At 39.8% G+C, this 27,930-nt stretch overlaps 1 protein-coding gene across 1 annotated transcript in view; it reads right to left on the minus strand.

The window, feature by feature from the left end:
• The window catches only part of LOC139743739 (testin-like), a 44,648-nt gene extending 17,738 nt beyond the window's left edge, over positions 1-26,910 (minus strand). The window contains exons 1-3 of the mRNA XM_071654192.1: positions 26,677-26,910; positions 8,082-8,167; positions 5,140-5,539 (exon numbers count right to left, since the gene is read on the minus strand). Of these exons, the coding sequence (XP_071510293.1) occupies positions 5,140-5,539; positions 8,082-8,167; positions 26,677-26,775 (585 nt within the window). The 5' untranslated portion in view covers positions 26,776-26,910. The remainder of the gene's footprint in view (positions 1-5,139; positions 5,540-8,081; positions 8,168-26,676) is intronic.
• Positions 26,911-27,930: the final 1,020 nt, after the last annotated feature.

Here is a 27,930-nt window from a genome sequence, read left to right on the forward strand (position 1 = left end):
CTCTTCGTCTTCCCATCCAATATACCCCGAACTAACATACTGGTATCCTGCCACTGACTGATGAGAAATCTTTGGAGATCGAGGGTCCAGTTGAGATTTTCTCAAGGCTGCGACACACTAATATGGCACTCTCGCGATTAGAGACAATATAAAATGAAATAACGCGGTGCAAAATCAAGTAAGTGATGAGGGCTTAGTAATGCAATAAGTTAGGCTGTTAATCACGCGAACAATAGGCGATGAATGCCACAATTCACATGTAACGTAACGTATAGGGCCTGTAACACATACACAAGCGAGTTGGTACCAACAAAGCATGATGCGAACACGGTCGCTGTGTGTACACACGTATTTTGTACACATGTGTGCGATGAACCGATTGAAAAGCGCGGGGAGAAATTCTAGACGTCCGATACACCTCGAATTTCGCTACCCGGTGTGTTTCTACTGAGAATCGTCCTTCGCGTCACCACGCATCGACCACCTCAATAGATGGACGACGGAGCACCTCACATCAGCCGGCATCGGCCACTACCAGATCTGTTTCTACTGAGGAAAAATTCGAGGTGTCACCACGCATCGGCCGGTATCGGCCGGCATCGGCCGGTATCACCACACATCGGCTGGCATCACCTCGAATTTTCGTCGCTCAGTAGAAACACGCTCTATGAGAACTGAACGATGGTCGGGTGGATGAGAATTCCAACACTGTACATTTCAAGGTACACTTCTACATTCAATTGGAATGTCTGTACAAGTTAAAAATAAAGAGTGACAAGATGAAGATAAATATAATTATGCTCGATGACTGTGCCATCCACCCCAAGAAGCTTACATCAGCTCCTTCTCCCTCCCCTCCCTTGCTTGCCCCTCCCCTCCCTCACTCTTCCATCGCTTCACCCTCCCTCCCTCCATCTGCCCTCCCTTCCAAAACTCTCCCCTAACCCTCCATCAGCCTTATGGTAAAAGATGAAGATGAACATAAACAACATGAGATGACTATCCATGCTTGAACACGTACCGAGAGTGCTTAATTTGAATACTCAATTACAAACACGATTGCAATTAAAATTTGAATTTTATCGTTCGTTCACATAGTGAATGAGGAAGGCTTCATGGATTCTGCAGTTTTGAATTTCAGAGCAAGGAGGGGAGGTTTGGTTTCTTGCCAAGTTCCCAACAATCACTCTTGAGCCGTCTTTCTGCAGGAGTGATTGGAAGGTCTGTCCTGCCCCCCAAAAACATGATTGGAGTTCAATTACGTTCACACCGTTAATAAGCCAGTTCGTAATTAGCTCATGGGCACGTTGGTACAAATGACCTTTCTTTTTTCTCAATAGGTTAGGCACTTTAATCGTTTTCAAAGAGACAATATTTGTACCGGGAAGCTTACCAGACGTAAAAATTCATGGAATTTGTGTTCAAATGATAAATGAACTTGCATAGACCAGGTGACCAGAATGGTCCGTCAATCAGCCATCGGGGAAGCATCCATGTCATTGTTTTGCTTTGAATGCATCAAAAAACTGTTTTATTCATATTGCCAAATACCAGGTTTGCTGTCAGGTGGATGTACCGGCAAGCAACATTTACAAGGATGACATGAATAATCATTACTTATGACAGATGCTTATCTCAGTAAATTTAAAAACCGATGTGCCTCTTGGTACAAATGACCTTTTTCTGCTCATGCGCAAAGTGGAACTACGATCTGGCTTATTCTGGTGAAATGTGATTGGAAAACACCTCCAGACCGTCATTTGAAACAGGATTGGAATTACATTTCAAATCACCCTCCGCGATTCCAGTCTGCATTCACATGGCAAGAAAGCTTAATTTGAAACGCGATTTTACTGAAGCTTCATTACAATCGTGTTTCAAATTATAGGCAATCTCGGTAGGTGAGAAAGCTAGCTACTTTTGTATGTCATCCACTGAGATTGTGAGAAGCTTTTAGTTACACGGCACATCCTCTCCCCTACCCCTCAATCCCCCCCCCCCCACATTAAGAAACACTACCAAACGAACAAGCAACACTCCTCGCCCTGAAATTTGAAGGCCACCGATCAATCAATAGTTACGTTCAGACGGCTGGCCCTAACCTCGAGGTTAGGAAACCTCGAGGTTTAGCTCTTGCCCCCTAACTACGACTGTGTCCACACGACGAGTCTTAACCTCGAGGTTACGAAACCTCGAGGTTAAGCTTCTGCCCCTCGTAACTACGAGTGGGTCCCACTCGATGTTAGAACCACATAACCGGAAGTTTCAGCCCACACTGCTAACAAGGCGTCTATTTATTCTTTTGTCCAACCCTGTCGGACTCGCTTACAGGTACTCTTTTTCTCTGTCATGGTATGCAGAGATAGCACTGCACTGATGACTTTATTCCTTTATGAAGATATTCGTCGAAAACATTTTTTTAAGCGTCGGAGAAGAATATAGAATACAGTAGCGATCTAGTTCGACGTGTTCAGTTTCAGAGATCAAGCGCATGGGAAGAAAAGATGATGTTGTTGTGTCGTGCGTCATAGGTTTTTCACGTGTAGTGTATTTGTGGTGTACGTTTGGGAGGTTGACCCGGAAGCAGAGGGAAATTGTGGGGGCTGGAGTTTACGGCGAGGTCACTCTTAACTTCGAGTTCGTTGTTTTTTGTGTCCACACGGTGCTTAACTACGAGTGGGGACCCCCCACGGCTCGTGGTTAGAGCGCTAACCATAAGATTTCTCGTGGCTCGAAACATCGAGCAAACCTCGAGGTTTGCTAACTACGAGTGCGTCTTCACAGTCCCTAACTACAAGCTCTAACCTCGAAGTTTCCTAACTTCGAGGTTAAGGGCTCCCGTCTGAACGTAACTAATGAGTCCCATCACTCGATTCAATTGAACCATGGAGCTATGGTAGCTCCATGATTGAACCCAGGGACCTACAACTTATGTGGCCACGGTTGGTGATTTGTTTAACAATAACGAGTCAAGGCCACTAATGAGGAACCTCTCTTGCGGTAGACGCATCGTATTGATCTTATACAAGGTGGTAATGAGATGGAACCAAACAAACTCATAAAGCTTCACATCACTTACATGTGTATAGGTAATTCACACTAAGAAAATGAATGCTCTTCAGTATTTTAATGACACATTATGACATGTCAGTACGTTATACAAAATAACTCAAGCATACAACATGTATCATCTCCTCTAGCACTAAATATAATTTCTCTCATAAAATTCATATATTTTTGTCTGTTGATCCCCTACATATCAATACACAGTCTTGCAGTTTAGTCAGAGAGAGAGAGAGAAGAGAGAAGGCTATTTGTGTAATGTATAAATAGTGTACTCGTAGTGTATAATAGCATAGTTGGCACAAGGGCTCTAATCATTACATGGAGTACGATCTACTTCTTGCCAACTTGAAGAGGCATGCTAGTCTTCATCAAGGGTTTAAATGGGTCGCATGTAATTTGTGCATGGCTCTATCAAAAAGAAAATACCATGATTATCAGTATGTGGAACATTGTAATGTTTTGGGGAAAAAAGACAATTTGAAACTAAAAGCATTGTGAAATGTCACAGTTCATGTTGGTGAGTAATGGTATCATTTTGAAATCAATAGGCCTACATGCCAGGATCAGACCTCAGGCTTGGCTCATAATCAAACTGGGCTGGTGTATCAGCACAGACAAAATATGTTGTTGGCAATTGTGACAGCCCCTGTAGCACATGAGTAGCCATTTTCATGACTTGCGAGCACAGTGTCTAACCGTGCTATGACTTCAAGCTCATCAAACATGTACATGTCATGCTATTTACCTTGAACGCTCTTTTGGCAAACATCATAAGCACACAATGTGTGACACACAAAATATATATGCATGCGACAGGTAGCCCACGCATCATTCCACATCCAGAAACAGCAGTGTCAACGGTAGGCAGTTACTGCTCTACTAGCACACACACAGAGCTCGATAAACCATTTATCCTTCCTTTTGGTCCCAGTCTGAGTATCTTTAGTGCTAGCTAAAGAGGGGATCATTTTCTCTGCCATGAATATTCTGTGTTCTTTTTATTACTTTTCAAAGTAGACCCGCTATCATTTTTTTCCTTTAGTAGGAAAGAGATATGGAGGGGAGGGGATCTGATGTAGATTTTTGCAAACATTGGCTTCTTTTAATATTGATACATTAATTTTTCATTTATGATTTTTAAGAAAATTATCTCCATGCTAAGAATTCATAACCAACTTGTGTATCAACACAAACTTGTGTATCAAAACAGAGTACGTTCTTGAAGTTTGCAGACAATGCTGAACTCTAGCTAAAAGTCAAATGTCAGACAAGATTTGAAAGCTGTCAGATACTAGACACTTCTGGCAAAGGAGAACCATCCACTTTTATCAATACGTCGATCTCCCAGCAATCTTAACTTGAAGTCTCAAGTATCTCTCGCTGTGAATAATGTCTTCATGCTGTCACCATACCATAAATCACTGAGTCAAAGTTTATAACTGCTACAATCCAGCAATGCTCTTCAACCTAAATCCATTCCGATGTATTAGCTCAGATGATATTGCATCTTCATGTCGGTATAGAGACCAGTACCATTAACTAGTTACTATACACGTATGAATCTCATTACATGTGGCTTGTATCTGCACAGGAAAGACAAATTCTCTGCTAGTTTACGATTATTGCAAAATTACTGTATACACTATATATTAAATGAGTCTAACTTCTTGCGATTCAGGACTTTTTGACAATTTAGCAAGTGGTTAAATTCATGATTGTGTAGTTCAGCACGTCTACACTAATCGGAGAAATGTACGCATGAATGTCACATTCATGTTGGGATCAGAGTTAAAATTTTTGCATGTTTTGAAATTCGCAAATGGTACCCGACTTGTGAAACTTACAAAAATAAAAACCTCACGAAATTTTTGGCGTATACATTACTGAAAGCCTAAAGCAGCACAAAGTGTTCTGGCTTCCCTTGAGTTGTTGAAATTATTGCTAATTGTGTTAATAGCAAATTATTTGAAATTGTTGGGTATAAACGAAAGACAATAACAACAAAACAAACGAGAACAACAATAAAGTTGACAGTTACGACAACAGCAACAGGAAATAACTTTGCATCCATACCGTCTCCACGCTAGTCCCCTGGGGCACCCACTCGAAGGTGATCTGGGAGTCACTGGCCGTGTCGCTGGCTGCGTCGCTTGCCGCGTCACTGGCGGCATCACCCACACTCCCGTCATTGCCCTGGTGGCTGCCCCCGCTGCCGTTCACGGACCCGCTGCCGTTCACGGGCCCGCTGCCGACAGCATTGAAGTTGGTCTTCCGCAGTCCCGCCTTGGAGGGGACTGGTGGCGGCTTCTCCGGACCATTTAGGAACTTGTTGCGACTGATGGTCATGCGGTTGATCTTGTAGCGGACATCGTGCTCCGTGTCGAAGAGGCGGCCAATCTTGCGGACATGCTCCCGGTCCTGGCCCTGTATCCTGTGGTCCTCTGGCCCGCATTTGCAAATCTTACAGATTTTCCTGGTTAAAGCGAGATACAGGCGACTCTTTTATATCGCAATTTCATTATGGCTGCACAAACAGAGTGCATAAACATGTGTAGATGACAATTTTGGGACATGAAACTGTAGAAATTAAAACCATCCACTCTCCGCATCAATACAAGAATTGAGCCCACTTTGTTTGGAATTAGAAATATCTTAACAACCAAATGACATAGAAATTGTCCCTTTAGATGAGACGCATTAGGCGATAATGATTTAATGCCAGAGTAATTACCACTCATCCAATAACTTTAGAGCTGTGCAATCATTTGAGAATTTATGAGGGAGGGACTTATGCAATTTTGAAAATTTATTGACAATGCAACATACTTCAGACCACTGCTAAATCATTTTGATGATAACCCATCTTAAACATACCCCCATATTGGTTGTGATTGATTGTACAAAAAGCTGTAAATTTCTGCCTGTATCAAGAACAGACCTAGATATAACACTGAGCAAATAAACCTCCAGTAGTGTAAAACAAGGCAATCGCCGAATTGTGTCTCGCCCATTCGCGTACAAGGAATTAATATTTTTTATAACTCCCACAAGTTAATTGGCCTGCTTATGACCTTTGACCTTGTGGTGACCTTCAACACCCTAAGGGACATTCACCATCCAAGTTTGGTCACAAACGGACAAAGGGATCAAAAGTAATGAGCCATAATCGAAACGCGCCATAAAAACTTAACATTGGGCCCTAAAAATTTGTTGACCCCTTTCTGTGACCTTTGACCTTGTGATGACCTTTAACTTCCCAGGGGACATCTACCGTCCAAGTTTGGTCACAAACAGACATAGGGATCAAAAGTTATGAGCCACAATCAAAACGCGCCCTAAAAACATAACATTGGGCCCTAAAAGTTTGTTGACCCCTGTCTGTGACCTTTGACCTTGTGACGACCTTCATCTCCCCAAGGGACATCTTCCATCCAAGTCTGGTCACAAACGGACAAAGGGATCAAAAGTTATGAGCCATAAACGAAATGCGCCCTAAAAACTTAACATTGGGCCCTAAAAGTTCGTTGACCCCTGTCTGTAACCTTTGACCTTGTGGTTACCTTCAACTTCCCAAGAGACATCTACCATCACCCAAGTTTGATTGCCATTGTAGCAACATGTGCTGAGTTACGTGTGATAAGAGAGTCTTGCAAGTAAACTTTAACGTATGACCTCAAATGACCTTTGACCTTATCATGTGACCTCTTACGGCACCATAACATGAAGGTACCCCCAGTGCATCCATCACCCAAGTTTGATTGCCATTGTAGCAACATGTGTCGAGTTACATGTGATAAGAGAGTCTTGCAAGTAAACTTTAACGTTTGACCTCAAATGACCTTTGACCTTATCCTGTGACCTCCAATGGCACCATAACATGAAGGTACCCCCAGTGCATCTATGACCCAAGTTAGGTTGTAATCCAAGCAACTTATGTGAAGTTATTTGTCAAAAGAGAGTCTTGCAGGTAAACTTTAACATAGAAAAGAGTCTTGCACATACTCTTTAATATATGACCTCGAATGACCTTTGACATCATCACATGACCTCTGACAACACCATAACATGAAGATACCCCTAGTGCTTCTATTACCCAAGTGTGGCTGCCATTGCTGTAACAGATGCCAAGTTATGCATCATAAGAGAGTCTTGCAGGTAAACTTTAACATTTGTGACGGACGACGGACGACGGACGGACGACGGACGGACGACGGACGGACTACGGACGGACGACGGAACGGACGACGGACGGACGCCATTTGGATCCCTTAGTCTCGCCTTCACCTCCGGTGGGCGAGACAAAAATGAATACTTTTACATCATGTTCTTTAAATTCTTTCATGAATCTATTAATCATCATGCGTCTGTAATTCTACTTGGAGTCATAGAAACATACTGCAAGGAGATCGGACATCTAGCACAGTCATAGAACATTATATATCACATGCATTCAATAATTGTTGTATCATGTCATAACCTACATATCACATCCTATCATATCACATGGCATCTAATTGTAACATATCATATCATTATTATCATACATGGATGTTTATCACATATCATATTCTGTCATATATCATATGCTAAATGTCACATTGTATCACATCATATATCATATGATATGATATGATATGATATGATATATGATATGATATGATATGATATGATATGATATGATATGATATGATATGATATGATATGATATGATATGATGATATGATATCATATCATATCATATCATATCATACCATATCATATCATATCATATCATATCATATTAAATATCATGTGTATCTCACAATATCACAGTTTGTACCACATCATACTACACCGTATCTTACCATACCACACCATTCCATGCCACACCATATCATACCATACCACACAGCACCACCACCACACCACACACCACACCACCACACCACACCACACCACACCACACCACACACACACCACACACCACACCACACCACACCACACCATATCCAAATCATATGATTTCAAATAAATACCTCCAGTAGTGAAGCTCCAGTCCAGTGCAGGCATCCCCACACTTCAAACATGGCGCTCCCGCTCCAATCTCATGACCCAAGATCACCTGTAGTAGGAAGTAAAAGAGTGATGAAACAATGGGATTAATGATGTGTTTAAGGGTCTTTCATCCCTTTTGGAAACATCACAAAATTTGCATTGTTGAACAACAATGTCCCCCAACATTGTGTATGAAATGTTACAGTTATACACTTTAGAGGTTTTGTTTGTTTGTTTGATTATTTGTTTTTTTAAACAAAAACTAGAAATATCACTTAAGGTGATTAATACCCCCGCCCCGTGACGACAGTCTTACCCAAGGAATGATCTTTCCTTGATCTTCTGCCATTTAAATGCCGTTATCATGGCAACGCAGCTTCCGACACGTCCGAAAAATATGTCTTGCACATCTTCCCACCAAGACTATTGTGTGTGCCACATTTCATAAGCTTTTGTCAAAAACTGAGGAAGTAGTTCAATCCACAAGATCTTTCCTTGATCTTCCACCATTAATATGCCGTTACCATGGCAACGCAGCTTCCGACACGTCCAAAAAATATGTCTTGCACATCTTCCCACCAAGACCAATGTGTGTGCCACATTTCATGAGCTTCAGTCGAATCATCTTCCCACCAAGATCAAGGTGTGTGCCACATTTCATAAGCTTTGGTCAAAAAACTGAGGAAGTAGTTAAATCCGCAGATCTTTCCTTGATCTTCTGCCATTAATATGCCGTTACCATTGGCAACGTACTTTCGGGTACTGTCAAAAAATGCGTCTTGCACATCTACAACCAAAGGCACACATCTGTACCAAGTTTCATGGAAATTGGGCAAAAACTGAGGAAGTAGTTTGCAACACAAAATTTTCCATCATTTTGGCTCATAATATGTGAGCTGTTACCATGGCAACATACTTTTTGTCACTGTCAAGAAATGTGTCATGCTGACCTATATCCTAAGACAAACATTCAATATGAATCCCATGAGAATTGGAAGAACACTGATGAAGCAGTTTTGCCATGAAGCATTTTACCCTATATTTTACCAATAACATGCCGTTACCATGGCAACGCACTTTTTGCCACTGCGGAAATATGTGTCTTGCACATTAACATATTCAGACGAACATCTGTACCTAATTTCATAAAAATTGATCAAAAACTGTGGGAGGAGTTCGCGACGCAAGATTTGTACCCATTTTTGCCCATAATATGCCGTTACCATGGCAACGTACTTTTGGGTACTGTCAAAAAATACGTCTTGCACATCTACAACCCAAGGCACACATCTGTGCCAAGTTTTATGGGAATCGGTTGAAAACTGAGGAAGTAGTTCGCGACGCAAGATTTGCAACGGACCGACCGCCCGACCGCCCGACCGCCCGACCGTCCGCTGATTCCTATATACCCCCTTCAAACTTCGTTTGGCGGGGGTATAATGAAAAACTACATTGTAACTCCATGTAACTTGAGAATACTCTCCCCTTGTGTACCAGGAATAACAGCTGGATTTTTTTCTTTACAAATCAGTTTAGTATTTATTTCCTCTCCATCAAAAAGAAGTCAGTTTTATCGTTCTAAGGGAAGATCTGAATTAAAGGTACCTACCTCTACAATATACCAGTTTACGAAAGGAATCTAATTTGCAGGAATCCAACAGGGACACACAAACTTCACAGATGGGAGTATGTACCATTGTATTTGTTCACTGACAAAAAGGATTGATGACAAAATGTTTGGGAATGGGGTTACTTAAATGATTACTGAATTCTTCATGAGTAATTATTAAGTCAACATATGGGCTGAACTTTGCCATGAGTGTCACCCAAGGGGAAAAACACACAAAGGAAGGATCACAGCTAAGATGTTTAATTCACATTCATTGGTTCACAATTATCAGGTTAACAAAGATAGTACAAGGTCGAGGGGGGGGGGGGGCTGTCTTGTTTCGAATGGATACTTTGGTAACAGACTTGACTTGGCTTGTTGAGTCTCTTGTGATAGAGATGTATTATGTTATGACAGTCCACTGAATGGAGAGAACTTTACTTTGAAACCTTCTGATTAGCTCAATTTTCAAAATTCTAAGTCTGATTAATGCTCCTTTTTTTATTTGCTGTTTTGTATGCTTAAGTGAGTTTATACTTTCCTGATACCCATATATATAGATCTCAAACAACATTGTAATATCAATTTGAGACAAAAATGGAATATATTGTATCTTTCCATGATGTACAATCTTGCAACCATTCAGGAACTGATTCCAGGTGATGCAATCGCAAATCAATTCCAACATCTTTGTTTCACTGGTTACATGATAAAGATGCTGGGATAACAACCCACTTTCTCATCTAAATGGGTTCTCTTCTGGCAAACTGTGCTCAAATTACACCATCATGCATTTTCATCTGTGTGCACAAGCTCATATTTTTGAGAGAATCACAACAGTTCACGTGGAGAGAACTCGTGGTCTGGCTTTTACAAACGGGAGGAATCAAGATGCCACAAGATGCAGTGACTTGATTTCATTGGAGGCTTCCGGACATGTGGAAGGTGTGATGTTGCTCGCTCAGTGACTTGGCACTGGTGCAGGGGAGGTGGCAAGACATTGACACCCAATCTGTCTCAAAGCAGACCAGCCTCTCTTCGGAATACGTTTGAGACAACATCAGGGTAGAATTGCAAAAACATTTTACGCCCCCCTCGTGAGCATCAGACGGGGAGAGGGTAGAGGAGAGAGAGAGGGAGAGAGAGACAGAGAGGAAGGAGAGAGAAAATGAGAGACAGATGGACAGACAGCTATCAGGCAGAATGATAAAGAAAGAGATCAAGATAGAGTGAGCAAAAAATGAAGTGTGAGAGGGTTTGAAGAAGAGATGGGGAAGAGAGAAACAGATAGATTGACATTACAGAGACTAAGAAAGACACAGAGAAAAGATGGCAAAGAGAGAAAGGAAACTGATATGACAATGATAGAGACAGAGAAAAGTAGAATATGTGACGGAAAAGGTGTATAAGTGAGTTCGAAAGAGGAGTATGTTCTTCAGAGACACAGACATACATTCTGTACTCAGAGAGAGAGACAGTGAAACATATGGATAGAGAGACAGGGAGAGTGAAAAGGAGGGAAAGAGAGCAAAACATAAAGAGACAGAAAAGAAAGACTTACACATGTATATATGAAGCAGGGAGAAGGAAGAAGGGGTTACAGGAGGGGGCAGGGGTGGAGACAGGGGGTGTGGAGGTGGAACAGGGGAGGAATTCGAGACTCGCTGCTTCACCAAGAGGTAAAGAAAGCAGAGGATGGAAATGAAATATGATGTAAATAAAATGCTGCACAGGTATGCTGGCAGGGGAAGTATGTACTTGAGTGCAAGAGTATATTTTAAAGGAGGGCATACATCATTCAAATGTGACCTAATTCTCATTTATACCTTACTCTTTTCACATATTGTTTGTTTTTGACAGCGTCATGGCTACAATATACAACTGCCTGCCTTCGACAGATGCTGAAACGAGTACAACAAAGTATGTGGTGCATTGTCATATTACCAGTAAAAAGCTGGAGATCATAAAAAGGAAGAAAAAAATGCGGTAAAGCTGACTTTGGCAATACAACCATTACAGTTTTCTAACTTATAATTCTTTTAAAAATATTTTCCTTGCAATAACATAGGGCAAATTATGTCTCAATTTTAAGCTTATCATCTAATGAATTCATATCTTCCTAACCCCCCCCAAAAAAAAGATAAAAATCGAGCATTCAATGGCTTTCGCTATGATTTATTACTTATGTTACTCAGTTGTTGTTGTTTTATTATCATCATTTTGGGGTTTTCTTGCCACTACCTGCAGTAAAGAAGGAAATATAAAAATGACATGTTTATCTATCATTTTTTTTCTCTCTACCTGAAGCCCATAGGGGTGTATGTTTCTCCAAGGCTCATAAGAAGTAAAAGCAATCATTTAAGTAAAAGCTAATAAGTGAACTGCAGTTTGCGACAATTATGAACATCTGCTTTTTCCAGCTCCAACACTCCTCAAACCAATTTGCACGTATGCGTCAACTGAAAGCAGCACGACAATTTGACTCTCGATATCGCCGTGTGCCACATACCGTGGTACTCTATCTCCGCATTGTAGGCCCGCACTCGGATGCTGCTGCGCAGATCGAGAGCCTCCACGTGGCAAATAGCTTATCGCCCTGGAGTGATGGAGGGTGACATGTTTGTGATTTGATGAGTTTGGCAGCCGCTCCGCGCAAGAGCAAGCACACAGGGGGAAGAGGGGAAAAGAAAAAAAAAAGAAGCCAAGATTACTCCAGACACTGTGCTGTAAGTGATGCATCATACTAAAACAATGAACTCGGTCGCAGAGAGGGAGGGAAAGGAGGAGAATGGGAACACTCACTCACACTGACAGTTACATGTTAATGAAATTAATAATGCCTTCATAGAGTGGGTGGGTACATGCACAGAATTGCCTGTCAAGATATCGATGGAGCATTACAAAGCAGAAGAGTGAGAACGAGATGGGTGGGGGTGGGGTTGGGGAGAGGGAGGGGAGAGGGGAGAGGGTGGGGAGTGGGTGTATTGGGGATGGAGAACTAGGCGGAAATGCAATGATTTTGACTAATTTGATAATGGCCAAGTGACATGCTTGGACCCCTGAGATCACTGACAGATTGGACAAGATTGCAGGAAAACAAATTGAATTATGGGAGACATGGAGTTTCTGCAATCTTCGAAGATTAGTTTAACCTCCCAATCACCATAGCTACATTGCATACAAATCCATTTAAATTTACTACTGTACCCTGCTGGTAGGGGAAGTTGTAAAAGGACTTTTTACAATGTCTTAATGTCTACAGCACTAAAATTAAAATATATTGCTTATTTACAGCTATAAAGATATTGTTGCTAGAGCAACATGCATGCTGTAGGCCTATACTGTAAACACAGTACTTTCGCGGCATGACATTTTTGTGAGTTGCCCCTAACATTCAACGCATTTAGTGTATACATACAAGAATTCTTTAGTGCATTCAATTTTGTGAATCTTGGCTCTCGTGAAATTCATGAAATTAAATTCCACCTGAACATTCCTCGTTTTTACAGTAATGTGTTAATGTCAAAGAAGCGAGTGTAGTATGTAGTATCAAAGTGATGGCTGTTCGTCATTCACTTTCTCAGAAATCTGAAATATTTTTATTTCTATCAATGTCATGTTCTTTTATAAAGATCAATCAGAAGAGTTGAAAACTTCTGTGGTTTCTCATCCCCTCCCTCCCCCTCCCAACAAAAAGTTGGAATAGCACCTTTAAACCTGTATACAGGTCTTGCTATCAGCCTTGCCTCCAAGAGGCACACATAACATACTTGCCTAATGACTCATGGTACCAATCATACTCACCAGTCAGTGTGTATGTGTGTGTGCACGTGTGTGACAGCCCACTTTATACATGAGGGGAGATTCCCTAAACAGAGGGGCACTTAAGGGTGTCTCTAATTTACTGGCTCACAAAGTAGAAAGGGATAGAGCCCTAATTTATCCAGCAAACAAAATCGCAAATTGGCGAACACATTCTCAAATGACCTTTATTAGAAGAGGAAGTAGAGACCTAGATGACACAAAGAGATTGCATTTGCATTACATACTTGCACTCAATTGCAAGTTCAAGAGTCAGCTTCCTTGTTTAGACCATATTTAGATTTAGAGGACACAACGACACTTCATACTATTCTCAGAGCTTCTCAGTCAGCTCTTGACTAAGGGTGACTAACATGAGCAAAGAAAAGCCATAATTTTACTTTCATAGCCCATTATATGGCATCTCCTCGTCAAATGGAGTCGGTCGTCAGATGGTTCTGTTGATTGAATCGCTTTTCACTCATTGCCCATCACTGGACATTCAAAATCATGACTAGCGTAGACCTGCTAAAAAATAGAATTGCCCGTCAGCAGTAAATGTGCACCTGAGTGTACGCTCATTTGTAACAGTCGTCTCTATATAGTCGAGCACGATTCCTTTTGTTGAATGTGTGATGCATTACGAGGATTGTGAGCCAAGCGTTACTACATACAGTTGAGATGTGCATACAAATGAACATTGTATAGTGCTCGGGATCCAGCTGAGCAAACTTTGTATCAGGGTTTGGGCAGTCAGTAACTTACATTAAATCATTTGTTGTTACCCAAAGATTCAAACTCCTGTGTCCTCCTACATTGTAAGTGCAGACGAGCAAAGAAATAGAGCGTGCACATAACATCGACAACTGGCAACCATTAGGAAAGGGCATATTGACTGAGCAGTCAGATGTAAGCAACTATGGACTGCGACATAAGACAATCTGGAGAAGCTACCTGCACATTTCATGTGCGGCCAGATCAGGGGAGAAAAATATTCTAAATGCATTATTTACCATTTGAAGAGAAGTGGAATTACTTGAATGTGTTTTGTCATTTTCAGTGATGTGTATGCCCTTTAAAAACGGGCCGGTGTAATCATGGCAGTATGTGCACTATTTCATTCACTTGCTTAAAGCCTGAAATGATACACTTTCCCAAAGGCACACTCTACAAATGCCTTTAGTCAAGCTTTACAATAATAATATGTGCTGCCTGGTGATTGTCTAACACCAAATAATGCCAACTGCAAAAGTGTGAATGGATATCAGATATCTTCACTCAAATAAGTGAATTACCATACATATCAAGACTACTTTTATGTAAGTAGAATAACATTTTGGCCGTGAAACCCCCAGAGCAGCACTGCAAAAGCTACAGACGTCATCAGAATGCACACATAACGAAGACAAAATCTGGTGAAATTTTAATGCGAATTGGCAGCGCACTGCAGATAGGGCTGTACACTGGTACACCCATCTCTTCCCCTGGCATCCATCAGCGAGCATCAAACATTCATGGGACGAACACTACAAATAATATGATCCATTATCTTCTCTGTATGCAAAGCACAAGAGACACTTGAGATCTCAAGAGCAAGAGAGAAACAGACAGACAGACAGACAGACAGACAGAGAGGAGAAGACTAATTATGGAGTTTCTCCCAGAGGCAGGGATGTGACACCCAACAACCACTTGCGCAAGCTGGAAACGCATCCACGACTCTTTAACCGCGTGCGTTTGGTAATGACTTCAAATTGCTCGGGGAGGTGATTAAAGGGACTGTACAGTACTGGTTGAGGTGGGGATTCACGATTATAACACTCCTAAGTGAGATAATGAGAAACCTATTGTGAAATATGAAAGAGCATGTAATTTTAAGAAGGATTCAACATTTATATGATGAAAATAGGTTTTCAATAGGTTTTTTTTTTCAAAAAAACAACGATAACAATAAAAGGTAACAAGCCATGTCTCTTATCAGGATCTCTTTGTCTAACCTCGTTTTTGGATATCTCAGCCAATTCAAAGCTGATTTTCATCAAATAAACTTTTGATACCCCTTAAAATTGCATGCTCTTTGACATCTCATAGAGTGGTTTCTGAATATCTCACAAAACGTTAAAAGCTAAATCCTCACCTGAACCAGAACTTTACAGTCCCTTTAAGGAGGGACTCCATCTTCCATCCTCGAGACGGAAGAGGAGTGAGTGAGGAAAACGTGCGTGGAGGGCGTGGGATCGCCCCAAGAGATGAGAGTAACGAGCTAATGCTAATATTGATGGTTACAAAACAAGCCATCACTCTCTTGGTGAAGAGGAGAGGTTTCATCCACAGCCGGCCGATGAGTAACTTAGCAAACAAGGAACTCTGTAAATTGACAATTGAATCCTCATCACTTTCATTTTGCTTGCATTAACTGCCGATCATAAAACCTGACATTCCGTTTTTGTATGCATCTGTGTATATCATATCTAAACAGCAATTTCTCTGTCTACACTCTGTTTACACTTCCAAAATGATAGTGAAGTAACGGATGATTAATGATAACTCTATGAAGCTCAGCTCATGTAGGAAATGCACAATTTCCTGTAATAGTATGTCAAAACGATGATCGAAGCAATAAGCATGACCTGTAGTCCCACAGGGCTAAGATGCCCATATAAGTACTTAGGGGTAAAAATGAGGCCCAACTCCTGCTCATCCATTTCATGTGTGTCCAAATAGCAGTAGTTTATATACAAACTTTTATTCAGCAGTAATACAGTGCCCAGCAAGCTGTCAAAATTTGTGTATGGTTGTAATAAAATACTTTTTAAAATTGTTCAAAACTCTTGACTTCTCGCATCTCCGGTGCAATCGACCACTTCTCTACCAGAGCAATTGGATGCATGCAGCTTGCACGGATGATTCAGCTGAAGAGAATTGTTACCAGTCTCTGAAGAAGAGAGTTAGGGGAGGTCAAGAGCATGCATACAACTCCCTCTCTCCTTGTACCCTGTTCAAGTGCTGTAGGGTAACAAGACCATCGCCTTAAAGGGATGGTAAGGTTTTGGTTGAGATGGGGCTTCAGGTTTCCAACTGTTTTTTGTGAGATAATGACAAACCTCTTATGAAATATGAAAGAGCATACAATTCTTCGAGGAATTCAGAGTTTATTGGATGAAAATTGGTTTTGGAAATGGCTGAGATAGCCAAAAACAGAGGTCCCGATAAAAGGTGGGACCCACCTTTTATTAGGACCACTTTATTTCAGTTTGTTTTTTTGATACTTCAGCCATTTCACAACCAAATTTCAGGAAATAAACTTTGAATTCCTCTTGGGTTTGTATTATTATAATTATTCTGCAAGAAGTTAAAATCTGAATCTCGCATCTCGAGCAAACCTATACTATCCCTTTAACACATCGCAATCTGATTTTCAAGGTAGTCATGACCTCAATGTAGTCAATGCCTTCACCATGTGCATTAATATACCACAGGCGCCCCAAACACAATGTAATATCGCCATTGTCTCACTTTTGTCATAAAATGTTTACATTTTGCAGCTCTCCATGAATATAGGTCTCTACAGAAGAAATACAGCAACGGGACACTCAATCACCTTTGTGTGAAGTCTGAATATTGGCACTGCGAGCCGCAGCGTCCCCAGGAGGCTAGACGCGGCAAGCTCCAATTCCCGCAGATTGTCACGGTACATTTAAGGGTGAGCGGACAAGCATACAGATGCCCCTTAAGTGGTGAACTTCTTCGCTGATTTGGAAGGTGGGGGATGGGGGATGGGGCAGGGGAGGAGGAGGATGTGTTCTATTCCATTCGAACTTATAACCTGACTGTAGAATTGAAGTGCAATGCCGCTTCTTATTCCAATCCCAAACATACAATAGATGGAATGGGAAAACTTCTCAAAAACCATTTATAAAATCAGCATGTAACAAATTGTCTAGGTTTCTTTTAATACACAGTGACACTTTGTTTTCTTTATTGTACTGCAAACCAGTAACACTACCCATACCATTTCACTATGCAGGAACCTTCTTGTAAATACATGTAGGCACATCAACCCTCTTTCTCTGTTGAAGGGAACGCAAACCTAAAGAGCAATGTTGATTGAGTAAAAGGATTAACATTAGTAGAACACATCAGTGAAAGTTTGAGGAAAATCGGACGATCGATGCAAAAGTTATGAATTGTTAAAGTTTTGGTGTTGGAACCGCTGGATGAGGAGACTACTAGAGGTTATGACGTATGAGTGGACAACAATATAAAGAAAATATAAAAGGAATTCCATAAAAATTTACTTTTCTAGCAAAATGAAAGAGTACTTGACAAACCGCTTTCAGAAAGCAGGGGAATAATTGCTACCCTAACATATGTCAGTATCAAGTTGATGGAATGTGTAATTTTCATGAAAAATGAATTCTTATTAAATTCCCTTTATATTTTCTCTACATTGTAGTCCACTCATACATCATAACCTCTAGCAGCCTCCTTACCCAGCAGTTCCAACACCAAAACTGTAAAAATTCATAACTTTTGCATCGATCGCCCGATTTTCCTCAAACTTTCACTGATGTGTTTTACTAATGTTACTGCTTTCACTCAACCCACATTGCTCTTTGGGTTTACGTTCCCTTTAAGTTGCATACAGTGGTTAGAATGTATAGTTGTTGTCATTTGCAACTGAAGTGTTGGGAAAGGAAGCAGCTTACCAGTCACTTCAACTCTTTGAAAACCAATATCACTGACATTTAAGTTTCCATCTTATATCTCACTTGAGGATACAGCATTGCATCTAGTTGAAATGTTGAGATAGAGGTGTTGAGAGTTGCAAGGGCACTAACATTGATCAAGCATCCTAAGATCTATTGAATTGACTGCAGGTAATTAATTATAGATCTCACATACTGCCAATCTCAGCAAACTCTACAAAAGATGAAAGTATGGGCTGTAAAGGGAAACAAGGTACCAGCACTTGAACATATTAAACACACACATGTATCATGTCCACCAAGAATTTCAGGGACATAATTATTGATAGAAGCATAAGATGAGTTTTCAAAACCTCCTGTACTCTCTCACTCTTCAGTTTGATGGTGCATGACTGGGTTCAAAAGGAGCGATCGTCATGCAACTTAAAATATGCTCTATAAAAAGAAACCAAGCTTTTCTAGCACATACTCCTACTGTCAGTGTGCTCACATGTACTATTAACTTTCACGCTGCCACAGTGTGTTAAGTATTGAAATGTTCCTTTTCCTCCACCATGCTCTTGAATGAGATGCTTTCAAGGATGTAATAAATGAATACCATACTGTATACACACCACACATTTTGCAAGCACAATATTATCTTTAAAAAGAAGAGGGACTTGCATGACAATTTTGCAAGCGGTTGTATTTGGGGATCTAGAACCACAATCGCAGATTGACAAAGAAGCATCATCACTATTTTTAGAGGAAAAATTACAATTTCCCACCTTGGTTCACATGCAGTCTTACTGTCCAATCAAGAAGATTAGTACAAAGAGGGAATTCATCTGTACAGATATTGAGACTCCTTCTATCCTAAGATGTCACACTGAAAGATGTCCTCTTGATTTAAAAACAGTAACAGAAACATCAAAAAAGCAAAATTAATTCATTCAGTGCCATCGCAAACTAGTCAATAATGCACAAGGTGAAATGGTCCCACATGGTAAAGAAACAGATTGCCACAGAAGATGTTGTCCCTTGTGTCTGACTGAAGTAGGAATATGAATAATGTATGAAGCCTACAGAGACTGTCATTGCTCTGTAGGGATGGCAGAGGAGACAGACATTGGTATCTAGATAAAACGCACACAACACAGCTTGAGCACTCTACACACCCAGCGCGTGACGAACATAAGTTTTTTGAAGGAATCAATAGAGAATGTCATTATGCATGTTTGCCTAACCCTACCCTTCCCCGCAGCATAATTGCACCAATTCTATGGAAACTATGCAGTCATGTTGCCATCTCAGATAGTCTGATTGTTGAGGGTTAAACTTAATGGGTTGATATTTACATTCAACATTGTACATTTCACATTTTAAAATGGTTGAAGACATATAAAAAATGCAGCACAAAAAATAAAAATGAAAAATAAGACATTATTTGTGAACAACATAATACTCTGCAAAAAAAATTTCCAGCTGTAGTTGTTTTTTTGTGTGTGATAACAACAGTGAACTAGATATATCGCTACGGCTACTGATATGCCTCCGCCATAATGCATGGTTCTCCTAAAAGGTCTATAGTACAATGTCTTGACAATGTGTGATGACAGTTTCACACAATTGGCAAAATATTAAAATGACAGGTTTGACACAAATGTGCTGAATGTTCACTTTCCTAGAACTAGGTTCAATTGGATGAATGATTAAAATGTCAGAGTGCAGGTATTTGGGGAACTGATGATTTTTACTTGACTTTTGACCCTTTTATAAGTTTATGCATTGAATAATTTTCAAGGTATTGAGAAAAAGTATAATTTCAGTATCAAATGGGAAAATAGCATTATCTAAACCTGGCCTTTGACCTTTGACCTCACAGTTCCAAAGAGAATCACTGTTAGGTTGAACATGCATAAATATGTAAGTTTCATGATGATGCCTCGAGTTACTTTCGAGATATGGAGGAAAAAGTGCAATTTAGCACTTTCACTTGACCTTTTACCTTTTGACCTTTGACCTTTTGGCAAGAAACTTCCCCAAAAATATATATATTGGGTAATATATGCCATACATCAAGTTTAAAAAAAAAAAACCTTCAGGCATATATTGCATTTTAAGGAAAGTAGTGATATCTTGAGGAGTTGACCTTGACCTTTGACCCCCTGACCTTTGACCCATGACCCCCAACTTCCCTAGATAATCACTGCCCATCGGTACAAGCATATATACTAAGTTCCATGAAGATACCTTGAACCATTTGCGAGATATGGAGAAAAACATGAAATTTCAATTTTTTTCACAAAAATAACCTGTGACCTTTGACCTTTGACCCTGTGACCCTATAATCCACACAAAGTATTATCCCCCAAGGATATACCCTCATACCAAGTTTGATATAAAACCACCACACGGTTCTTGAGATATCGACAAAAACAAAACGGGACGGACGGACGGACGGACGGACGTACGGACGTACGGATGGACGGACGGACGGACGGACGGACGGACGGACGACCCGAAAACATAATGCCTCCGGCCACTTCGTTGCGGAGGCATAAAAAAAAGGAAGACCACAAGAGCTTCAGAATTAATCCCTTTATGCCCATGACACTTATCACGAAAATGTAAAAACAGAGCATTTTGATGGTTGAGTTTTCCATTAACACTATACAACAAATATATCACAAAAATCTGAAGTTCCACCTCTGCTATTCACAAGTGCAAAATATTGGGCATCCCTTGCTTGCTACACTGTACTAAAGCTATGGCACAACCACAGCCTTGAGGGCTAGCTAGCTGCACGTTCCAGGAGTGGCAGCAGGCAGGATTCCAAATATCGAGTGGAAGCCACATCTGACAAAATTCATAACTTTTCTGCGGCAAGTGTTCTCACTGCAAATTGTTACAGCAAATTTCATGCGAAGGGTATAAAACTTGAATCTGAATCTGCCATATTTCTGCTAATGTTTTGGGTGTTTGTGCATGTGTGTGTGTGGGTGTGTGTGTGGGGGGGGGGGGTTGCACTATTCTAGCATTTTAGTAGCAACTTTCACTGAAATGCTAAAGATACTTCTCCAGTAATATGAATGGTCTTCTCTTGGCAAAAGCGCATAAACTATGATGTGTTCTAATTTCATGGCATTTGTATTTTCAGAAATTTTGTGAGCTGACTGGTATTTGCAAGATTAACAACTCATAAAAGATATCACCCTCTTTAACACAAATGGATTTTACATCATATACAGAGTGGGATATTGCCAGTGGTTCTCTTCACAAGTGATACCGGTAGCATTTCTTCCTCATTCCAAAGATGTGATTATCATGAGTGAATCTGATGACCACTTGCAAAATTGTTTTTCAAGTTGCAATATGTGAATCATGATACTCAGAAAATGGTACATGCACATGTATGCATATGATACAGTGTGAACATTTGTAACAGTAGCGCCATTTTTACAGCACATGAGCAAGGAGGGCACCCTCAATTGTCTGGTCTGCTGCTCGCAAGTATCGATTCCACTTGGTATGTCTTATCTCAAGTTTCATGGACCTCGTGAGGAGAAATCCACCATGCTATGACTTCATAAACGTCCCTGGATAAAATTGATACACTTGTTCCAAGGCCAACGAGTGACTTGATATTATGTATTTATGTCAAGGGGCCATTTGAGCGAATTCACTTGATATCAAATCAAAACTTAAAATAGATCAACTCTGAAATTTTGATTCCTTTGTATACCACAATTCATCACAATTCATCACATCCGCATGGCATTATGCTGTACGACTGAAACAAACAAAAACATTGCAAATACAGACTGAGAAATAATAACGCAATTCAAAAAATCCAGACAATCTCTGGGACACCAGTCCTTTTCATGATGCAAACATACAAAAACATACAAATGTAGTTACAGCTACGCTGAATACACATGTGGCATATAGCCCACTATGAATGACTCTGTTATTAGTGTTAAATACAAATCTTTGATGTACACCTAGAACATAAAGGGGGATGTTGAACCTATGTGTGGATGTTACACCTGAACACATGCCATTTTTCAATTAGCGTTTCTTCTCCTGCTTATATACGTTGTTTAGTGTATAGTTCAGAAACAAAAAGCCATAAGTCTCTGCAGGTCCACTGGAAATATTGGTCCCATTTTTTCCTCATCATGCTACCTCATCAAAAGGACTCAAAGAGAGTCAATAATAGGAAATAAGTGTTTGGAGACCTTTCAGAATTATACATCATGCTTGGCGACTCTCTCTTTCTTTCAAATAACAACAAAATGGCTGACAGGTACTGGGTGTGCACTGGCTAGATTAAACGCAGATGAATTGCTTGGCAGATTCCAAATGAGGAAAAATCCCAGACAACACCCCACCCTCCCAGAAAAAAAGAAAGAAAAGAAGAATCCTTTCAAATGAGCTCCTGATGGCCAAATGACAATGGCAGGCGCAAGCAAGTCCACAGACCAGGAAACAAATCTAGCCCCGAATCTAAGCTGCCACAAAAGCGAGAGCAGAAAATGCCTTCGATTTCACCATCAAAACTTGACTGTAGGCCAAAGGGGCAAATGCATTATTTGGAGTACACCCTTGAGCGTGAGAATTTTTCACCGCATATGTTCAAAATTGTTCATTTGAAAAATATGAAGGTCCTTTTTTCTTCTTCTTTTTTTAAGGGGGGGGGGGGGTAAAAAGCTTTGAGTTGTTTTGTCTGATATGTTGTGTAGGGGAAGGGAATGATGATGAAATACTTGCTATAGGGTCAATCCACGTCAAATCATCCAATTTTCAGAAAAGTTGTCACCCGACACCCTCCGATTTTCTTTAAAATCGCACCAAATGTTCCCCAAAGTGTCTGACGGAAAATCCCAAAATATTTTGCCCCAAGGTCAATTGGTTGCTAAGATACAGCCTCACATAGCAACCGGTGCGCATTCAGAAAAATTAGTTAAAAGAAAATTGGGCATTTTTGATTGATTGTGGTGGCATGGATATTTATGCAAAAGTGTTCATTTTCAGGAAATTGAGAGAACTTTATAGTTTTTGCAAGAAAAACTGACTGTGACGCGAAATTGACTTTTCGTTAACGTGCACGAGGTCACCGAAAATGGTGTTATATGTTAATTTCCAAAATTTTGATGCATATTTAGAGGCTAATATCTTCCACATTTCATCACCTTAGGTTCTAATATATTATGCTGTTGAAGGCTTTGACTTGCTAAGTTATTTTGAAAAAAATCGGTGCATTCATGCCCACCGTTTTTACGGAGAGCGCCCTCAAAGTTGACAAAAATGAAAAATGTGCCAAATTCAAGGTCACAGATCACCCTTCGTCCCACCTAGGAATGGCACCAATTTTTGTGTATTGATAGACATTTACCTATATTATCTTGGGTTGCCAAAGAAATTTCGCTCCCGAAATGTTCAATGGCAAATTTACCCTACCGAAAATGGTCGTAAATGGCCAAATTCCCATGTAATATCACATATTGGGTTTAGAGGACATTTCAAATGTCCAGGCTTTCAAGATAAAAAGGCCTAGCCCTGTGATATTTGCAGTAGGGATAGTCTGTTATACATATTTTAGTAATATAGACCACAAAACACTTTCATTACATAATTATGACCTTGAAATTTAATCCAAATTTTGATAAAAACAATAAATTGCTCCATTTTCCTCATTGCACTGCATACAATATTATGTAACACGTGTTTTGTAACACTTTTCACACAGCAATATTTCAAGAATTATGAAAGCTGACAGCCTACCACATTAAGGTTCTAAAGTATTTGTGCTCTTCTTTCAGATTTTGTGTCAATTTGATCATGAATGTTATACCCTTGACCTTGAAGTGCTTCTAAAAATAGCTGTAAATTTGTTAACTACAAACCTACACACATGACAGGTGTATTATGGCATGCTATACTTGTGATTCTTTCACAAACACAAAAGCTTTTTATGGTGTAAATGTATATACTGGAATTAATCTATACATGCTTGCAAGATATGTTACAATCAATTACTTTGTTCTGATAATGACCCTCGATTTATGACCTTCAAAATCATGAGAAATGCCTATTCCTCTCCATAAAGACCTGTATTTAAGTACGTAATAATAGTTGATAATTATTGACATTTCGCCCAACATAATAAGACTCTTATTCTAGCCTGTGAAACGCACATTAAAAGGACTGAGAGTCTTCTTTTTCGGGGGATTTGTTCTGTACCTTATGAAAACTTCCAAAATCATTTCAATTCTTATGTATTTTCTTGTTTTTGGAATTTCTTATGTATTTCTTTGTTTTTCTATTTTCTACATCATAACCATGTTTTTTTTTATTGGAAATTGTCACAGCCCACTTTTCTAACATAACTACAATAGAATTAATCAATCAAAGTGATAGATAGTAAAAATGGTCAAGTTTTTATGAGTTTCACCACAAAGCACTGTTTTCCATAGGAAATGCACACAAAATCACAAAATATTACTGTCCCCTTTTTTGATTGAAATTGAGGGTCATTGTCAGAACAAAGTAATTAATTGTAACATATCTTGCAAGCATGTATAGATTAATTCCAGTATATACATTTACACCATAAAAAGCTTTTGTGTTGGTGAAAGAATCACAAGTATAGAATGCCATAATACACCTGTCATGTGTGTAGGTTTGTAGTTAACAAATTTACAGCTATTTTTAGAAGCACTTCAAGGTCAAGGGTATAACATTCATGATCAAATTGACACAAAATCTGAAAGAAGAGCACAAATACTTTAGAACCTTAATGTGGTAGGCTGTCGGCTTTCATAATTCTTGAAATATTGCTGTGTGAAAAGTGTTACAAAACACGTGTTACATAATATTGTATGCAGTGCAATGAGGAAAATGGAGCAATTTATTGTTTTTATCAAAATTTGGATTAAATTTCAAGGTCATTATTATGTAATGAAAGTGTTTTGTGGTCTATATTACTAAAATATGTATAACAGACTATCCCTACTGCAAATATCACAGGGCTAGGCCTTTTTATCTTGAAAGTCTGGACATTTGAAATGTCCTCTAAACCCAATATGTGATATTACCTGGGAATTTGGCCATTTACGACCATTTTCGGTAGGGTAAATTTGCCATTGAACATTTCGGGAGCAAAATTTCTTTGGTAACCCAAGATAATATAGGTAAATGTCTATCAATACACGGAAATTGGTGCCATTCCTAGGTGGGACGAAGGGTGATCCGTGACCTTGAATTTGGCACATTTTTCATTTTTGTCAACTTTGAGGGCGCTCTCCGTAAAAACGGTGGGCATGAATGCACCGATTTTTTTCAAAATTACTGAGCAAGTCAAAGCCTTCAACAGCATAATATATTAGAACCTAAGGTGATGAAATGTGGAAGATATTAGCCTCTAAATATGCATCAAAATTTTGGAAATTAACATTTAACACCATTTTCGGTGACCTCGTGCACGTTAACGAAAAGTCAATTTCGCGTCACAGTCAGTTTTTCTTGCAAAGACTATAAAGTTCTCTCAATTTCCTGAAAATGAGCACTTTTGCATAAATATCCATGCCACCACAATCAATCAAAAATGCCTAATTTTCTTTTAACTAATTTTTCTGAATGCGCACCGGTTGCTATGTGAGGCTGTATCTTAGCAACCAATTGACCTTGGGGCAAAATATTTTGGGATTTTCCGTCAGACACTTTGGGGAACATTTGGTGCGATTTTAAAGAAAATCGGAGGGGGTCGGGTGACAAGCACTGGATGATTTGACATGGATTGACCCTATAATCAGTTGGAAGTACAGGGACCAGAGAGAAATGACTTACTTTTCCCTACACTGCAAGAGATGAATATGATTCTGGAAATGATTTATGTATTTGGCAGAAGAAGGTGTTCCACACCAAAGGCAGTGAACAGATGCATTCCTAATGGATGCTATATCTCCAAACAAACGTAATCAAACCCTTGATTCCTAAGTCAAAACTCCCACCAAGTTTCGTAAAAGAGCCATGCAGGGTACTCTTGTGGATGTACAGGAGTGGTCGTCTCTCGTAAAGCAATATGGGGTCTCCGGTATTAACTGGATTCTTGCATGTGAGGATTCACCTCTTGAAGGTATATCACATCATGTGGTTCATGGCCTCTGTCCATCACCATATCATAAAACCTATCACAAGGGCAACTAAATGATAGCTGAATGCATGTGCCAAGTCAAAAAAAAAAGAAGAAGAAGAAAAAAAAAGAGTTTTCATTCACCAAAACAAGTTGGCAGTATAATCTCCAACTTGGCACAAAGTTGGAATCCCGCAATACCCAAAAATGAATCTGAGATGATACAAACATCACCAGAGCAGGCAAAGGAGAAGTCACTTCTCTGAGTACAACCTAAGCAGACATCCTACAAAGCAAACAAAATAAAACAAACAAAACAAAACAGACAAACCTAAACTTACATCTTCCTTCTTGTTGTACTTTAGAAAGAAAATGCTGAAAGCGGCCAGCACAACCATCCACAAAACAGGATCTGCCGTTGCACCTATGATGTATTCCATGTCTTGGCCCAGAATGTCACGAGGCAAGACTATAATCACATGGACTAAGTCGTCGCTGACAACCAAACTGTTCCTTTCGAACTGAAATTAGTCCTGCATGAAGTGATAAGTCAGCCAACTTTCTTTAAGCTGCGCTCAAAAGCTGCGCTCAAAAACTGCACTTCATTGCCGAATGCACAAACACTGTAACAATTCTGTTTAATATCGAGAGGAGCTCAGACGACACCCACTGTTTTTTGCCGGAACAGCCCGCGACATTGGGTTGTCAAAGAAAACACAATAGCATTGTTTATATGGCCTATCCTCTGATGAAAAAACATGATAGCGCCCCGCAGATGTGGCTGCACTAAACGCTAAAGTTACAGGATGTTATGAGATATATGGAGCATGCAATGCAATCATTACAGTCAGAAAAAGATATTGAATGCCAATCACCTCCCACTCATTTCCCTACACGCTATGTTCCGACCCTCAAAAATACCCAAGTATGTCATATGCTACAAGGGTGTATATCTCTATGGAGAATGAAAATAAAACATATATTACCATGGAAACAATCCTGTCTGATAGTTATGCTTCTGATATAAACAATATGGGATAGGAATGACTTTTTTTTTTTTAATTCCATTCCATATTGTGTGAAAAGTGCTATAAAAAGCTGGGGATTTTACTCTGCATTTAAAGAGTGCTTTGAATTGCCAGAAATTTTGCTGCAGTCCACAAAATGGGCTTCCTCTGGTTTCTCCATATCATATGATGATTTGAAGCATACAGTGGACATTCTCACCCAATGCAATTGATCAATATACATTCATCTTGTTACTATAATAAGTATGCATATTAAATATTGCAATTAACCTCTAAAATATTGTTTTTAGAAGAAAAAAAAATCTACTGAAAACGACTTATTCAATAGTAATGAGCCGCTGGAGTAAAATGGAGTCAAAAGAGGCCTGAGCTTTCGAACCTTGCAGAATTGTCACAGGTAAAATGACCATTTTGCCTCTACGATGTCAAAGATTCTGCTTGGAACAAAAGCGCAGTTCCCTTCTGACTTCAAAACATATTTTGTAATACCAAGATTTTCCCTCCCCGAGCATTTAGTTTTCAGTCCTGGTGATTACATTGCAAGGAATTTCAGAATCTGTCCATATA

The sequence above is a fragment of the Diadema antillarum genome, unplaced genomic scaffold (assembly GCF_040938485.1).
Source record: "Diadema antillarum isolate AM-2024a unplaced genomic scaffold, OU_Dant_1.0 seq00001104_RagTag, whole genome shotgun sequence".
Lineage (NCBI taxonomy): Eukaryota > Metazoa > Echinodermata > Echinoidea > Diadematoida > Diadematidae > Diadema > Diadema antillarum.